The sequence below is a fragment of the Cryptomeria japonica genome, chromosome 5 (assembly GCF_030272615.1).
Source record: "Cryptomeria japonica chromosome 5, Sugi_1.0, whole genome shotgun sequence".
In the NCBI taxonomy this organism is placed as follows: Eukaryota; Viridiplantae; Streptophyta; class Pinopsida; order Cupressales; family Cupressaceae; genus Cryptomeria; species Cryptomeria japonica.
This window is the reverse complement of record NC_081409.1, coordinates 491,851,571-491,871,062: the sequence shown is the minus strand read 5'-3', so window position 1 is coordinate 491,871,062 and position 19,492 is coordinate 491,851,571. Positions and strand designations below refer to the sequence as shown.

Genomic DNA, 19,492 nt, shown 5'->3' with positions numbered 1-19,492 from the left:
GAATAGGCGCCTCGCTCCATATAGTCGCCACTCTCAACATGCGATATAAGCGATACCAATATATACGTGCATAGCGAGATCATATAGGAGGGAGATCACAAGCGGGAAAACAAGAAAAGAACATGGAACGGACTATCTCAGAATTATTATTAAGTTACGGGCAGTCACATCCTTGTTTTTGGTGGTGTGCATAAGGATACAATTAATATGTATGATTAATATATGAAGCCGATAATGTTCTTAGATAGAATATAATAATATAAATAAAGATAATAATGTGATAATTATAATTAATATAATATCTTATGAACACTGCTCTGCATAATAATAATATCTACAAATGAATTAAAATATATATATAGAGGGAGAGAGAAATAATAGTTTAATCAGACGAATATATAAATCAGAAGAATTCTTAAAGTGAATATCAGATACATAACAATATTAGATTGTAAATCAGAAAGGGTTCATAAGGTATATATGTGTGTGGATGTGTGTACCACACACACACACATATATTAATGGATATTTATGAATACATATACTACTAATGTTTACTTATATGAATGTAGCAATAAAGATAGGTACCCATGTAGAATATGTATGTATATTTAGGATCATTAAAAAAATTAAAGAATATGTAAATGTAGACGTAAATTATGAAATGGAAAATGATAATGAATTATACAATGTAATATGAATAAGGTGACTTAATGATGGAGGCTATAGGGAGGAAACTCCCTTAGCCTAATGGAGGGATTATGATAATCCCTGGTAGGCAGTATATACTGAATATATATATATGGATATATGTATGGATTGGTTGACAAGTTCATCCAAGAAGAGACGGATCTGGCCGGTTCCCTCTGGTAGACTTGGATGATGAGATGCATCATCCAAGGCAAGGAATTGACATATGGTCTTCCTTGGATGGCTTGGGTGTAAGTAGTTACATCCAAGACAGGAATTGAATTAACCTTTGATTTCCTGGATGGCTTGGGTGTAAGAAATTACATCCAAGACAGGAATCGAATTCACCTTCGATTTCCTGGATGGCTTGGAACTAAGATGGGTTCCAAGAAGGCGAGCTTCACAACCACCTAAGGACGTATCTCCGTATGGCATTCGTATCCTTTTTATTAGATAAGAATTGTGATTAGTGTTAATGAAGTATTTTAAAGTTAAATTGCAAGTTAGATTAGTTATATATATATATATATTTGTTGTATTCTAACAATCTGTTTTGCAGGACAGTGATCTCTAACTAGTAGGGACATTACAAAAGGTACCATGAAAAGAAAATCCTCAAGGAAGTAAGAAATTCTTGTTCCCGGCATAAACCAAGCCTAAGGCAAAGTGGATAAATCCACTTGAGGTCCAATTTTTCCAAGTAGAGGTGAGCAAAATGTTTCCAAGTCCTTGAAAATTCCTTGTGAGGTAAAATGAAGTTCCAAAGAAAAAATCAACTTGGAGAAGTAGACAAATCCACTTGAGGTCCGATTTTCCCAAGTTAAAGGCAAAGTAGACAAATCCACTTGGAAGAAAAAAATCCACTTGGAAGTTGACTTTCCAAAGAGAAAAAAAAAATCCACTTAGAGGTTAAATTTCCCATCCGGAAATAAGGTTGCAAAGGTAAAAGGAATTTCATAAAGACAAAAAAATCCCTATGAGGTGCGATTTTCCACTAATGCAAAAGCAAAATCCAACCAAGAAAATTAAAGACAATAAAATCACACCCTTTGAGCTTTTCTTGACAATCAGTTGAAAAGAAAATAAAATCAAAACCTTTAAAGCAAGATTTATTACAAATCCCCTGTGAGAAGGAAGGAATAAAGAGTTTTATTTTTCATTTTTTTAAGGGAAAAAACACATAAAGCCAACCTCCTGGAGAGAAGACTTGCAAACTTATAAAAGAGGCTTAAAGAAGAGAAATTCAACCATTCAAATTCCAAATCAATTGTCTCTAAGGTAGAACGAATCATAACCATCAGGCTTGCAATTTTCAAAGGGAGAATTGCTCGAAGTTTGGTCAAAGATAAGTAAACAAATTCATACAAGAGGGAAGAAGATATTCACCACAGCCAGCATAAGGAATTCAGACCACGAAAATCAGACCCAAGGATAGAAGAGATAGTGAATTTTGCTAAAATCAGATGTGGAACAGCAATTCAAAAATTTTTGAGAGGACAACTTCCAGATTTTTGAAGGATTTCAAGAAGCAAGTTTTCTGAATTATCTTGCATTTTGCTTACTTAAGGTTTCATTCATAATCAAGATTTAAATGTTTTCTTTGTTTTTTCCAGGTTTGATGTGAAGAAGGACAACATCAAGATATTCAAGGAATCAATATTGTAAAAAGGATTGAGGTCAATCTCCAAGTAATACAAAGAACTTCACAACATGAGAGAGATAAACATGTTCAAAAAGGCTCAAGGAAGTCAATGATAGGCAACTATACAAGGAAAGGAAAACATTCACACTTCAAGAAGGAATACAAGAAGACCATTAAAGAAAAATCCAAGAGGATGAGGATCAACAACATGAAATGGTGAGACAATATCAAGGAATCCACAAGGATGATGAAGATGAAAGATTACATTCAAAAGGAAATCAGCATGAAGATGAAGGATTCAAGGCATTGCATCCAATACATGAAGATTGCTCTACAAGTTCAAGAACTTCAAGACATCACAAAGAAGATGAAATTTGACAATCTTGAATTTCCTTGGGAAATCTAAGAATAGGAGTTAGTACAAAGAGGTGATCCTGGTTGAGAAATATTGCAACATGGAGGTATCCCTACATCAAGTAAAGGAAATTTTCAAAACTAAAGCAAGGATTAAGGATGAAATGCATTACAAAGGAGAAAAATTCCCAAATATGAGAGTAAAATGTAAGAATGATTGAGAAGGAAAGACACTTTCAAAAGAGACAATCAAAGTTAGAAGACTTGATCATCCAAAGATGATGCAATTTGGGAATGTCCCAACATCTTCATCACATTAGGTAATTAGAAATGTTGAGTATCAAGAGATATTGCCTAAGGTATCAACACCTCTTCATGATGATGAATCAAATCTGCAAGGTGGGTTGAGGTGGCATCCCAATCATCAATCAACCAATCAAAGGGTTCCAAGTCAAACATGTCTAGGCGCAATGAACCAGACTCAACAAGTGGAAGATATTAAATAATTTACAATGGCTCCTATTTTCTCATTGGTTATCCAAAATATTGTAATTTTCTCATTGGCCAAAAGGAGTTTGTTGTAACAAACCTTAATTAGGGTTTAATTGTAAAATCTTGGCCATTGATTCGAGAATCAATCTGAGCCATTGGAATGTAATGAGCCCTCTATATAAGGCCTAGACTTCTCATTTGTAAAGGTGAATAGAGAGCAACAGAGAATAGTGGCTAGACAATAGTTAGTAATTAGATAGTATAAGTTATTAGGAGTTAGAAGTAGAGTAGTAGGAGAAAACCAAAAATTGTTGCCTAGGCTTGTGGAAAGAAATACTTGATTTCATTGAAGTTATGGTGGATCCTTCTGCATTATTTCAACTTGTTGCATGGTTTCTAGTTACTTCTCATAGTTTAAGTAAAGTTCATTGATTATGGTGGATGCTTATAAGGATATTGTGATGAATTCCTTGGTTGATACTTATTGTGGTTTGCTAATTGTAAGTCACAGTGTAAAGTTAGCCTGAACCTCGTCATTGTGCTAAGTTCGATTGTGGATACTTGTTCAAGTTGTGCCAGCATTGAGTATTTGAGTGATGTATTTGCAATATGAAAATCTTCCATTTTCCTTAGAAGATTTCATCAGTCTTGTGTAGTTGTTGTCATGGTGAAGCAAGACTTGATTTGAAGGATTTTGTCTATCTGAGTAACATTCATCGTCATCATTGATCTAAGGAGTAGCATAGTCTTTCTAAACCCTTATCTCTTTTGCCTTTTATTTTTCAAGAGGATTAGTTAGTTTCCATGTTCCAACATTGTTCATGTTCAACGATAGCAAAATCACATCAACACACTGAGTCTATCCACAATATAAAGTCAAGACTTGACTATCGGAACCTTGGAGTTGCCTCATTTGATCGCATAGTTTAACATCCAAGAGGTCTTTGTTAAAGAGAGGATAGAATACTTAGTATTTTATTTTGTGTTGCATAGTGTCATAGAAAACACATCAGCAAGACCCAACACATAGCAGTCGTCAACCTCAAAACCCTGCATGATTTTTATGGAAAAAATCATGCAAAACCCTTCCATGACTTTTTGTGGAAAATAAAAATCAGAAAACCAATCCACGATTTTTGAGTACATCACAAGTAGTAAACATAAATAAAAACTCCTTGATTTTTGTGGAAAAAACCAAGCAAAACCCTTCCATAATTTTTTGTGGAAAAATTTCAGAAAACCCATGAATTCATTTACTAAAAAAATTCACCAAAAAAGAACGTAAGCTTTGATAATATGAAATGATAATTCGATGTTGTTTCCAATTAATGAAATATCCCGTCCTAAGATGACTGAAAACAAGGAATATTTTTCTGTCCAAATTGCGTGTTATGCTGTCCTGAAGTTTGTGTGTTATGCTGACAGTTTTCAGTTTGTAATGTAGACCATCCTATATGAACATTTCATGAATAATCAATTGCTAAATGACTCTTCTTAACCGATAGACAACTAGAGATGTATAAGCAACAATCTATTGATGATATCTATGAGTCTAAGTCATCAAAATCATGGCCTACAACAGACTGACATTATGACAAACACTTGGCACACATCCTCAGACAATCATAAATGTAAAGGTGATGTAGATGCAATCCAAACTCCCTTCTTATTTATTTTATTTGACCATCCAAGGGTATTACATAGGCAACAATATAATCAGATTTATGGACTGTTATTATAGACCATTTTCAGACATTCTGAAGACACATGACTGCAACAAATTCATTCCTTCAAACTGAGATTACAAAGAGTTTAGTGATGCCAAAGGAACCTGGGATAAGTCGCCTTGAAGAAGCAAGCAATATCAGATGATAGGGAGCCTCCAATATGCCAATTCGGCCTGCTACATAAATCGCCCCTGCTACTGCAACTATGGTCTGAGGTATCAGTGTTAGGCAGTCTGAATGCACTTCAACTTCCTCCAAAATGATCACCCTTATCTCTAGAGTGAAGCGCTACCCTTAATGGTGAATTAGGATGCCAAATCAAGGGAATATGAGCTAAGTCGATCATATAACCTGCCTGCCCCGATTTCTGAGACGTGTCACTGATTTGCCCACTATTCACCTTCTAATATCCTCAAGAAGAATCGCCCTCCACTACTGAGATTATCGCTGGCCTCCAAAGTGAAGTTTGATGCTTCAATGTTGAGAGATGAATGAAATCGTGGTATGGGGGTTAGCAGCTCGATTCTCCTTCAGACCTGTTATATGACCAGCAAGCACACCCTTTATCTTCAAATGCTCCTCCAATGGGATCGGTTATCCTTCTTAGCCAAAAATCGATAAGCAATGAACAACTATGCTGTCAATCTAAAGATTCAACAATACATCCACCATGGCAAACGGCAAAACTTGATAAGCACACTCAGGAAGACTGAGATGTCTCCCTCTCACAATAGCAACCCCTCGGAAGATCTCTCACCTCCTCAGTTATGCCAACCATCAGGAGTTTTCATTCCCAAATGATTATCTGCAGAAAACCCTTCGGCTCCACAAGTCTACACAAGAAGAGATATTCAACAACGGATGCCCAACAATGAATCACCTTACTCTATTTATTCTTTACATATACAATCATGTGATTCCTTCTAGAAGATTCTCTTCTTATCCTATAGGTACACTTTATTATTATTTTATTACACATTAATTTAATTGCACTTTATAAAATCTTATTATATTATAATTAAAGTGCACATGTCTCACAATACGTGTAATCTCCTTATTTCGCCATAAAACCAAATAGACATGAAATGTGAAGCCGTGAATCACTGCAACTCGACCCCCTAATCAATGCTCTTGGCCTACAAGGGTCGGATGATAGGCCAATCCCGTGAATATCTGAGGACTAATGAGAAGGGGACACTACAATTAATTAAGGAGAGGAATACTCCTTATATAGAAAATTACAAGATGATATTTCCATAATGAAAATGATCGAGAATAGAAACATGAAAGACGGAAAGGAAACTTCCTAAAACTAACTAAAGATGAAAGACATAAAAGGAAGTTTCTAAATACCAACTAAGATGACCATTATATCAATATTACAATATTATTTTAATAGTGGTCTACACCATTTTTCAGCATGTTACAAAATTATACATAAAAGGAATAATTGATGTTAAGTGGTTAGTTGCTATAAAGAAAATCTATTAATGAAGTCTTTGTATTGTAGTCTAGTTCTAAAATTTCTTCAAACATCTACCTCAAAGCATACGTTTCTTATTTTGAAAGTATTAAGACCATTTCTATTGTATCTGAGATTAAAGAACCATCTTCAATCTTATTTTCCACAAAAGTTTAGATTCGCTCTTACGAGGTTTGTGAGAACGTAAAGCTTTCAAAACCGTCAATGCTGACTCTTGATGTGTTTTTTAGCACAATGGAACAAAAAAAAAATACCAAGGTAACTTATCCTCTCTTGAATAAAGTCTCTCAAATGCTATGCTTTGTGATCAAATGAGACAACTCCAAGGTTTCTACTGTCAGGTCTTGACATGTGGATAAGCTCAATAGTTGATGTGATTGTTGGTGATCCAAGGGGACTTACAATGATTACTTGAATGCTCTTGATCTGCTTGAATGCTTTGAATGTCGTTGGAACGTATGATTTCACTTGATTTGAAAAAAAAAGGAAAACGGATAGGGTTGAGGAAGGCTAGTCTAACTCTAGGAATGTAAGAGCAAAGGACAATCTTTGGTGAAATTCAAACTAAGCTTTGACATGCGAGCAACATCTCCACAAAGCTAGTGTGATCTCCGAAGGTAAGGACATGGTGTTCAAATCACCACCACGAACATAGACACCATCAAGACAATGTGTATCAATGAAGAAGTAGCAATTGAAGTGAAGCTTGGCTAAATAGATCCAATTGACCACACAAGGCAAACTTACAATCATCAAATTGCTAGTGGTATGGATATATGATTTTCACCATCGATCATGCACAAGGTTCTTTCATTCATCTAATTATCATTATCTAACATGAAAATCCAACAAGAAACCATGCAATTGTAGAAGAAACAACACATTCCACCATAACTTCAATGAAAAGGATGTTCATTTACAAATTTGGCAACAATTTCTATCTAATCTTCCTATTCTACTCTAGCTGCTATCTGCTACTAAACTAATCTTGAACTACTAACTATTAACTTGCTATTCACTATTAACCTGCTATTACTTTTCTATTGACCTTTACAAATGAGAAGATTTGAGCCTTTTATAGATAGCTCTTTACAATAAGTGGCTCGAATTGATTCACAATCAATGGAAGAGATTACAAGATGAAAACCCTAATTAAGGTTTGTTACAACAACTCCTTCTGCCAATGAGAAAATTACATTTAGGTTCAATATTGAATGTGGACCAATAGAATATGAGGTTAGGTATCTCAAAGTTTGTGTCTCCATGGATGAGTCATGTACATTGCATCTGGACATGCTGATGTAGAACCCTTTGATTGGTTAGTGATGACAAGGGTGCCATCTCAACTTGCTTGGACTTGGTAAATTTGGTACTCAACATTACAAGCAAGTGTTGATGCCTCAAGCAATATCTCTTAATACTCAACATCTCAAGCTTGTTCAACGTGGTGATGATGATGAGAAGCATTGTCATGGTCAAGTCAATCCTCTATCTTTGCTTGCTTATCTTGCCTTGAGATGATTTTATGATCTCTCTTTTTCATTTGGGTGTCTTAACCTCATCAAGTCGCCATGATGTAATGAAAGCTTTTCAATATCCTGAAGTCTTTCTTGCGTAGTCACCTTCCTTGGTATCCTTGTGCTTGCTTTCATCTCTGCTTAGCATGACTCAAACTTGATCTTGATGTTGAACTACCTTCCTTGGAATGCTGTTCTGATGTCAACAATCAGGCCTTCCCTTTTCATTCCCTCCTTTGTCATCTACAAAACAAACAATAAGGCATCAAACACATAATTTATACTTAATTTTACCTATCTTTCTCCATGTATAACCTAATCTGTTTGATTTTTATATCGATTTTTAGCCCTTTAAGTCTGATTCTGCTTACTTCATGTCTGATTTAGTGTTTGATCGCTGATGTTAAGGTTGAACTCGCTGTCCAAAAAGCTTTCCTTGATGATGCTCATTGTAGACAGGGTTCATTGATGATGAATCTATCTTGCTTTAGTTAAATTCGCTGCACTAAAGTCGCTGCTCTGCACATGAAGGATTAATTTGTTTTGTTTCTCTTCTTTTTTGATCAAATGAAATGATCAAAATGCCCCTTTATAGGCACCTAATGAAGGGGTACATCTCTTCACTTACCTAGGCCGACTTGTTTGCATTTTTTACAAAATTCTCTCCCATCCTCTAGGAAGTCGACTTGATTACATGATTAAACATTTTCTTTAAAACTTATACCCCTCTTCTATTGGCGCTAATGATCCCCATTCTCTATCGTTGCTTGGCATGATCACGAGGAGGATTTCAGACTTTTTGAGGAGCAAAGGAAGTACATCCAACTTTCCAGATGTCAATGGAAGAAATTCGGACTTTTGAAGTGGCAATGGAAGTAATTCAGACTTCTGAAGTGGCAATGGAAGTTGTCTTAAATTGTTATCTCCAGCATGTTCTCATCAAACCTTCCTTGATTCGATCCTGAGCCTAAACCTTATGTCAATTATTCATGTTTATGGGCAAAGGAAACGTTGGATTCGTATAAAGGCAAAAGAAATGTTCAAGACTCTTGCTCCATTTGCTTAAGCTCTCCCCTTTACTATCATCAATTAACCTTCAAAACAACTCTTTGTGTACAGATCAGTCCTCTAAGGGATCAAAAGAGTTGTGTTCTAGGCCAGATCGGTGCTTGGAAGGATCAAAGTCATCGCTTAGCAAAGGAAGCAATTCGTAATTCCTAGAGAGCAAAGGAAAAATTTTGGACTTTTTGTGAGGCAAAGGAAGTTTGGACTTTTTGGAGGGCAAAGGAAGTTTTTCGGACTTTTGAGAGGGCAAAGGAAGTTTTTCGGACTTTTGAGAGTCAAATGAAGTTTTCTATACTTAGTCGAATTTTCATCCAAGGGACTTGCCTCTCCAACCTCCTTGCCTACCCTGCTTAGATTGACACCTCATCTCATACTTCTTGCCATCCAAAGATGATGATCAAATGAAGTGATCATCATAAATCGGTTCAAAATTGCTCCATTGCAAGTTTTGGATCGCTACAAAAACATCAAATGCTCATCCTTGATCAAAAGGTTTTCTATGTTGATCGGGGCTTCTATGAGGTCAAAGGAAGTGATAGTCAATGCCAAGGAAGAAAGGAAGTGACTGTCAATGGTTCAACTTTGCTCATTTTATTTCTATACCCTAAGCTGCTTCATGATTGTTTAGGCCTTGGCCTATCCTCCTTCCAAGTATTCACTCCATATTGACAATTCACCTCAATCAAACTCAACACTTCATCTCTGATCTTGCAAGCCAATGATGATGATCAAATGAAATGATCATCATATAATCATTCTTGCAAGCCAATGATGATCATCAAATGAAATGATCATCATATAATCATTCTTGCAAGCCAATGATGATCATCAAATGAAATGATCATCATATAATCATTCATTTCCTAAGCCTTGACAACTGACTGACTTCACTTCATCCTAAAGAGAGAGACTTAACCTGATTTCAACCTGACCAGCTACACTTCTTCAATGCAAAGGCTAACAGAAAAAGACTCTACCACTATCCTAGAAGGCAGAAAAAAGTGGGGGTCCCCATTTGCAATGGGGCGATGTGTGAATACGTCACAACACTGACCAGTACATAACCCAATTCCTATCACCACCCATAATATCAGAAAATGGTCCTGTCATTAGTAAACTGAAGAGATTTCAAACAAGGAAAAACAGAAAATCTAGTTTCATGGCATCAAGCAGGGTTCGAAGCATGTTGAGGGCTCAGGGTTTTACGATCAATTATTTTTTTGCCATGATTATCCAAAATGAAATTTGACAGGGATTCCTTTGTTTTTGAGGTTGTTTATAATGCTTCCTAGAGGAAGAATGTCAAAGTTAAACATGTTTGAATCATGAAGTTGAAAACCAATAGATTTCACATAAATCTAAAGATTGGTTTGGACATGATCATGCCTATGTTTGATCGTTGGAAAAATGAGGAACTGAATCATATTTTTAAAGACCTGAATTGCTTTGGTAATCCTAAACCTTTTGGTCCTATTTATGCAAAAGAATTCCATGTTGAAATCTATATTTGTAACCCAGGTTGGTTTTTGGAGGCTAAAAAGTGGCTTTTGAGGGCACCTCATATTCAAGGAAGAATATTCCTTGTAATCAAGAAGATTCAGTAATCCATGATTTGTGGCAAGGCCACCTAAGTGAACCTAATCAGTCATAGATCTAAGAGTAGGATGCGATAAAATAAGAAACTAGATAAAACAATTTGAGAAAGATGTCTTGTACATTAAGCTCCCACAGCACAAAGAATTGGATAATTTCTCCTCATATCTTGGGTAACATCTGTCTGTGGGGTAACAACCTTAACAACCTTCTACACCTTGTGAAAAAAAAAACCTTGCAAGCACATCTTGCATTAATGCATATCATAGTTAGTCTTCGCTTCCCATATGCATTACATTTCTATTCCTGGCTGGCACAATTAGTTTAAGACTTTCAACCAACATACGTCACACACACATACCTCCACATAGAGAATTACTTCAATTCTCATTCAAATAGTTACATGTCATGTGTACTACACTACAATCATATCCAAGAGTTCAGTTTGAATGTCATGTCCCCTTTTCAAAATGAAAAGAATCAATTGGGAACCAATAGCCTATTCCTTAATTCATGTAGGCTAAGGGATAAAATAAGGAAATAATGTAATAATAATATTTAAGTTGGGCCTAATCACTTTATTTTCACTATGTTCAAAATTATTATTTTGATAAAGTGGCTATCTAAATGAGACATTATAAGGCTATGCAATATTATATTTAAAAAGTGTTTTTTAACACTTGGAGGGAAAGAGACATTCGAAATGAGGGTACAAAAGGTGCCGATAAAAAGTCATTTGCTCAAAGAAAATCATCCATCGTCATTTGTTAGATTTTGGAGGTTGAAGCATTCAAGGACAAAAACCCTTGGTGTAAGAGATCCAGAAGAAAAAAAACCCTCTTAATATAATTGTTGAATTTGAGGATGAGAGCCCTCTTGTCCATGGGAGGTGATTCCATGTGGGGATCACATTTGTGCTGATTCGTTGCAGATTAATTAAAAATTTTGGTCCTTGAGAATTGCATCAATTGAGTATTTGCAAGCAAATCTAATGTCTAACCAATATTATCAATTGCTGATTGTAAAGGGAATTGAGGATCATTTACTATTGTATAAACCAGATGAGGTGACTAGGTATTGTTGCTATTGCGACTATGTTACCCATTCACCCTATATCATTTATCAATTACAATACCATTTATTGCTTCTGTACAAGGTCAGATTTGCTGGTTTCTAATCATTATTACTAATGATTGCAAGGGGTTTATGAGTTATTGGTACTGTTGTACCCCACTGCACCACTTATGGGGGAGATTATTGTTTCATAGCTGTTAAGAAGCCCTTTGTAATATCCCAGTTATTTTTTTTTGTTTTTAGACCAATAATAATCATCCACAAACAGATAACCCGTTAAGGTTAGAAAGCATAAACTGAAAACTTGCTGAAAAATGTAACCCTTCCACTTTTTGATCACCAAGTGCCCAATGTGGGAAGGTGAGAGCATACGGTGAATAGGGGATCGTTAGATCTCAAATCTATTGAAAGATGAAGTGGAATACAATACTAGGCGGCAAGCCAACCCCCTTCCGCTTATCGAGCGGGAATGCAAGAAACTTGGCGGTGAACTAGCCAAGAGAAACACACAAAGGCACAAATCACTCGACCGCGATATTTTAGCGGGAGGACTAAAATTACAAACAAGTTCAACTCAACTGCTTATGTAGCGGGAGGACCATTACAATCAATCATCACTTGACCGCTTATGCAGCGGGAGAACTGAATTACAATTCAATTGAAATAGGCGGCAAGCCAGCCTCTTCCACTTTTCAGCGGGATGAGAGTTACATGCCAGAATTGGTTAGTAGTACTACTACTTAACCTTACAATAATCAAGATAGTGAGAGAAGAAGAGTGATGCTGAACATCCAAATAATAAGCATGAAATTTCTGCTAACATAAAAATCTACAGGCTGGAAAAGCAAAACCAGCAGCCTATGGATTCACTAAAACGCTCATAACTCTCTCATTACTCACCCAATTCACCCAAAATCAGTTATAAACTAATGCTACACCAGCCACAATGAAAACAAACCCAAAGAAAGATATCAAAACACCCATATTTATTTTGCACGCTTCCCAATGCACTCACTAAACCCAACGCCTAACCTGGGAAGTCCGATTTTCAATATAAAATTCCACACTCAAAATAAGATGCTAAAAACTTACAAAATGCATTGCCAGTGGTAGGAAGGATGGATGAACCGGTACCCAGAATGATGGAATTGCCTGGCCAAGAGGTATGAGCAAAATACACTTTCAGCAGTTCCGCGACCAGCAACCAGAAAACACTCCAATCTCACACAAAACACTCCACAATTTGCAACTCACTCATCACCAGCACTGGAGATACATGGACACAGCTAGGTACTATCTTGCAAGTATGAAACTGAGACTTAGTTAGGAAGCCACACTTTGAAGCTCAGATTTTTCAATCGCCAATTCGGCAACATAGCGATGCAAATTCATATGATAACCAAAATGGGAGCCCAAGGCTCTTATTTATAACTTCCAACTCCCCAAAACCAAATGCAAATGCTTACAAATTCGCCCAAATTCAACATCTTCATTTGCATTACCTTTACCATGTGGACCCAAGGATGGCGCCCAAACCATAAGTCAAGGAATTATGCCAAAAAGCACAAGACTACGATTTTGACTTAGCAACATTTGTGGTGAATAAAATTATATCTCCCACATCAAATTGGCGTCCCTTTCTAGACATAAAATTCGCCTAGCACTTAGGAGATAATATGCACAATTTCCATAGTCATTAATCAGTAGTAAAAATAATCAAATTAATTAAATATTAAACCTTAGGATAAGGAAATGCTATTTAATTATATCACTTATGACTCCAATACTGATTATTGCCAAAACCAGGATGAAGCTAAGCCAGGAAGACCACTGAACTACTGTAGGATCAAGACCTTGTCCACTGCCAAAAATAGAAATATGCCATACTGTCACTTACTAAAAATAGTAAGTCATGAACTACTGCTCCGAAAAGCATGATCTTCGCACCCAGTGACAGAGCATGGAGAGCTTAGTAGGAGAGTATCACCAAAACAGCCAACCCCTGACTTACTAAAAATAGTAAGTTCTCGCCTCATCAATGCTTGACCCTCATTCTTCATTCCACCTAGCCTACGGGTCTCAAGATTAGGCTAATGGACCACTGGAAAGACAGCAACGAGAAGGGGACATTACACCCTTTCCTAGCTGCACTAAGGTTAGATCTACCCCAAAAATCATTACCAGCAGTCACAACTTTCTGCAATATTGTAGAGATGAGGTACCATACCATTTCCCTAGCTTCTTGTACATCCTTTGCTGTTGATTTGCCTCTATTGCTGCCACCAACCAATTGTTGCTGAAATATTGTGAGTGGATTTTGTGTTATTTGTGCTGAAGGAAATTGGATACATTAATTGCTCAGTGCAGATCTATTTTGGGAAATTTATTTTGTGCAAGAGGGTTTGGTTGAATCCCACTTTCTATATCAGCACTTAACTATTTAGATTTGCCATCATAAATGGTAGTTTTTGTCATTGAAGGGTTTCCCTGTTTATACCAGCCATTAAGATTCAGATTTGCTGTCACCTTTAATTATGCTTGGCATTTGAGGGTTTCCGAATTCATATCAACATTGCTGATCATCAGATTTGCTTCTTTATCTATAATATTTTGATAAATGAGAGTTTTCTAAATTTATTTGTGTAATGTCCCCACCTTTTTAGCATCTCATTGGAGTTCTTAGCCTTTACATTCTCCGAAGGCTAAGTGGAGAAATAAGGAGAAATTGATTAAATTAATTTCTTATTAAGTCATTAAATAAAATAAAATTTAAAAAGGTGACTTTATATTTAATTAATTTAATTAAAAGTGACTTAAGTGATTTATTTAAATATTTTTATGTTATTATAAAGTTATAAAGTAACTTTATAATAATAAAGTCACTTTAATATTATAATGTGTGAATATGTCTTTAATCCCACATTGGCCAAGAAAGTGTTCGAGCTCTCATAAGAAAGAATAAGAAGGGACTTAAGAGCTCATTTTTATATCATCCATCCAGAGAATTGATATTTGTTTGTTATGAACTTGGGAGAAGAAGCCAAGGGTTTCTGATTCAGTCAGCCATTGGAGAGCGACAATTCTTCAGTGTTGCAACCATTTGAGGTGGTGAAATATCCACTTAATTTGGCATTTCAGGAGAGCTTCATTCTGGAGTTCTATTTGGGCTTTAAAAAGAAGGGAAGACATCTAGGGTATGCAGATTTTCGAATATATATTAATTGCAGACCTACAGTTTCATTTGGCAGCCATTAAAAATCAGAATTGAAGCAATCATTTCAAAATACAATTGCTGCTACAGTACCCGCGCTACAGTAAACGCTACAGTACCGCCGTACGGACTGCTACAGTGCCGCGTGAACAGTACCGCGTGAATAGTGCCGCCGTACGGATTGCTACAGTACCGCGTGAACAGTAATTTTTTCAAAAAAATTAAAATTTGCAGTTGGCAGATTTTTTTCAACTACTGGGACAGCAAAAATCAGGTTTTTATCTTACATTGTAATGAATTTGTTTTCCAGGCATATTGGCCATAAAACAGAACAAACATTCCCTTGATAGTTTCGTAAATTAATTCCAGCAGTAATATTATTGTTCCAGTATTATTTTAAGCATAGGAGTTTATTCCAGTATTGTTTCATTGCTCATTATTACCAAAAAAAAAAAACACAAAAAAATCTATAAACATTCAAAAACCAAAACAAATTCAAATCTATTGCATTCAAAAGAACAGTCAGCAGAGGAGAGCCAAGTTGGGTTCTTACAATTTGTGTTATTTTCATTGCTAATTACCCCTTCGGAGTATGCAAGACTACAAAACATCATATTCTTAGGTCATATATAGGATGAGTTAATTGTAAAGCACTTATTTAGAGCTTTGAGATTTTCTAGTTATTGGTTGCAAATCGTTTTTCGTAATGTTACAATTTCAAATTATTGAAGAGTAAGAAGTTTGATTTTTCAAATCTTCTAACATTTCATTGTTATTTATATTACAATAGAATTTTGATTCTCCTAGAAGAACTAGATGACTCTTAAGAGAAAGATGTATGTCACCAAAACCCAATTAAAGATATTATTACCTACTAAAAACAATAATTTATGTTGCATAAATTGGAAAAAGTAGCATCACTTTCACACTAATAAAATATCCTTACTGTACAATAACTAAATACCTGTTAGTGCTAGACATGCACACTCCCTCCGAGTATACCTTGCAAGAGCCTGCATCAAAAGTACAATTAACAAAGTTTCTATTGATATCTAATACATAAAGAAATTAAAGAATTAAACCCCCTCAGAGACTACTTGATCCAGCATCCATTGAATTCAATAAACAAACTGTTGACGTCAAGGAAATATATAACCAAGACCAACTTAAGTGACAAGTTAAACTGAGATAGACATAAATCTAGTATGGTCACTAGTATATTTCCTTTGAAAGAACTCGCATTAGATTGGTGCAAAAATTGTTAGTTAATATAGGGTGAGAAAAGATTAAACATCTTAAAAAATTGAGATGATTTAATGAAATCCTAATTTGATTTCTTCTAAAGATGATATAGTTGGTGCATTAAATCTTCTTAAGATCTTGAAAGAGATGAACTAGATTTGACAAATAGTTCTAGAATGGAAGCCCCAAAAGCACAATCACAACTTCTAAAAGAACTATTTTCATTATTTGTTCTTAATCATGAATTCTCAAAATACTATTTTGAATGTTCATTTTTTTCAGAACTTTAAACTCCCAAAATGTCAAATGACAAATATTCTATGTTGCCAATTTGCTACCATTTGCCCTTGGATCTAGGTCTGGTTTGAACCGGATTCATAGTGCAGCTAAATATTATGGTACGATACATTTTAAAGACTAGGTTCATGTCAAAAAAACCTTTGGCAATCCCAAAATAAACAACGGCAAACCCACATTGAACCCATCCAGTTTTTCATGTGTTTTTATTTTTTATTTCATTTTATTTCCTTTTTAAATAATTTTTCACATTTGACTTTGACTAATATTGTATCACATTCATATTTTGTATTTGCTTGCAATATTAAATTGTATAGGTTGTTGCCAACAAGGATAATAACTTAATATTATTCTTATCATTTCACCATATGCTCTCACCTTGCCTATTCTAGGACACATATTTATGCTCATTATATATCTTGATACAGCTCTGGGTTATAAATGGTTGTCTCAATATTATATAAAGATCCTCGTAGATAATATCCTCCACTTCCTTTACGAGAAAGGAATGGAAGTCCATCAAGATGTTAACAATTGAAATATTCTTGTATTTGAACAGTGTTGTCCTCATTTTTTGTCATGCAAAAATGTGAGCAACCCCCTTGAATTTTTCTTAAAATTCACCTTTAAAGTCTTTTTGCATGCTTCCATAGGTTGAAATTTGTTTCAAATTTTGCCTATTTTGGGTGTGTACCTCTCCTTAGTCTTTTTTGGATAGTTTCCAATTGTTTTTAAGTCTTCCTTTTGCTCCTTTAGTGCAAAATCGGGTTTAAAGTATCATACTGCAAGTTGGGGGTTTCTCTAAGCACATTACAAGTGAAATTTGATCACTTGTAATCGGGTCCCCAAGATCCGATTACAAGTATAAAGGGTTTTTATGAAATGCATACACTTGTAATGTGACCTTTAAACCCGATTAGAAGTTAAAGGTTTTGTTTTTCTTTATAGGACCCAATTGCACATGAAGCCCTTTTCATAAAAGCACTTGATCACTTGAAGTCAGGTCTCTAACCCTCGACTGCAAGTTGGATCATAAAGTTTAAAGTTGAAAGTTATTGTTCACTTGTAGTCGTGGAAATGTAACCCGATTTCAAGTGATATTGGGCGCTTAAAACACAAACACTCTCCTCTACATTTGCATCAACATTTTATGACCCGATTCCCTCTTTCTCTCTTCGCATTTTTGAAGGGGCTCATTAATGTTTCAGTCTTTGATTTCAAAGTGGAATGTTCTTCTTGTTTTGAATCGCCTATTTGAAGGGTTGTAAGTGTCATTTGATCTTCCAACGCTGCATTGGTGGTTTGAGTGATTCTTTCTAAAGGCTTCTCATTTTCAGGTATGTATCTTCTTCGCCTTTCTGGTTTTCATTTGTCATCTCTTCTTTGGTTCTTGTTTTGTTTTCTTGCAGTCATACTTGCAAATACGTTTCTGCAAGGTAGTCGCTTATGCATCTTTCTTTATGCACTTGCAAGTATATTTCTTGAAAACTTGCTATCAGGTTATGGAAACCCGATTGTAAGCTTCTTCCTTTCTTTCCGCTTTACTTGCAATCGAGTTTCCATAACCCAATAGCAAGTTTTGGTCTTTGCTTTCATTTCTGCCTAAGGGAAGTCGGGTTTTCACAACCCAACTACAAGTATGTTTCTTGCATCTTATTCCCCAAGCTCTTGTTACAAAAGCGAATTGTTGTAAATCGGGGATTTCAAACCCGCTTGTAAGTCAAGTGCCTTGCTATATGTCACTTGCAATCGGGTCTTGATGATCCGACTGCAACTAATGTGTTGCCTTTGCAATCGGATCTACCATGTATTATTGCAAGTCTTATAGATAGCATATGCATATGTCTTTCACTTGTAATCGAGTCTCCAAGACCCCACTACAAATGAACTCTTGGCATATTTACTTCCCAAGTTCTTGTTGTAAAGATGAACAAACAAATTTCATATGTTTGGTGCAATTATATTCACTTGCAGTCAAGTCTTGGAGACTCGACTACAAGCAAAATATATTGTTTTACCCTTCATGCTTACTTGCAATCGGGTCCCCAAGACCCGACTGCAAGTACCTAAAAATAATCATTCCTCATTTGCTTGGTGAACTCATATTACCACTTGCAGTCATTTCACTCCATTTCAAGATGCTTTCACAATGTCATGCTATGCATTATCCATTTGTAGTCGGGTTTCAAGCCTCTTATTACAAGTATACATCATACTTGTCTTCAAACTTCTCTTTTCCACTTGCAGTCAGGTCTTGGAGACCCGATTACAAGTGCAAACAGTGTAAGTTATTCCACTTGCAGTCACCTCCACAAGATCTGATTCGCCCTCCCATCGCTGTACAAGCTCATCCATAAGCATCTTTGAGTCAGTCCAAGTTGTTTCATAATGAAATCCTTCCCAAGTTGTGGTGTGAGCATAGGCTTGAAGACTATGGAATCTCCAATTGTTGTTGAAGATGTTCTTATCCTTTTGAATTATTCACCACAATGTTGCAGATTCTTGTTCAATGTCAGAGGAGCCGGCATCACCTCCAAACAAGAAGATGAAATATAAATACAACAAATACCAGAATGAGATTGCTCCCACTCAGGTGGTCTCTCTCATTGATGAGATCCGTGACACAGAGATTGGACACATTGACATGTTCGAATTCTTGGAAAGAAGAGAAGGTTCACTGTTATATCCCCACAATTTATTCCAATTTATTTCCAGTTACAATCACAACAAGAACCCATTAAGGTTAGGAAATCAAGATACAATAATGTTGAAATTGTAACCCTTCCACTTTTTGATCACCAAGTGCCCAATATGGGAAGGTGAGAGCATACGGTGTTGGGGGGACTGTTAGCTTCAAATAACTGGAAATATTACAATGCTTGGGCGGCAAGCCAACCTCTTTTGCTTATACAGCAGGTGACAAGAAACTAAAGAAATCACCTGGCGGTAAACCAACCAAGGACAAGCCAAGAAACTGAAATAACAATCACTCAACCGCTTATCAAGCGCGAGGATTGGGAATGAAATTAACAATCAACTCTATCGCTGATGCAACGGGAGGACAGTAATACAAAATAAGATATAGGCAGCAAGACAGCCTCATCC

The 19,492-nt window shown here is 35.8% G+C and overlaps 1 protein-coding gene across 4 annotated transcripts in view; it reads right to left on the bottom strand.

The window, feature by feature from the left end:
• The window catches only part of LOC131069783 (uncharacterized), a 277,919-nt gene that overhangs the window by 26,799 nt on the left and 231,628 nt on the right, over nt 1-19,492 (bottom strand). For all 4 annotated transcript variants that reach the window (XM_058005336.2, XM_058005337.2, XM_058005338.2 and 1 more), the window contains exon 7: nt 15,813-15,861. In XM_058005336.2, the coding sequence (XP_057861319.1) occupies nt 15,813-15,861 (49 nt within the window). The remainder of the gene's footprint in view (nt 1-15,812; nt 15,862-19,492) is intronic.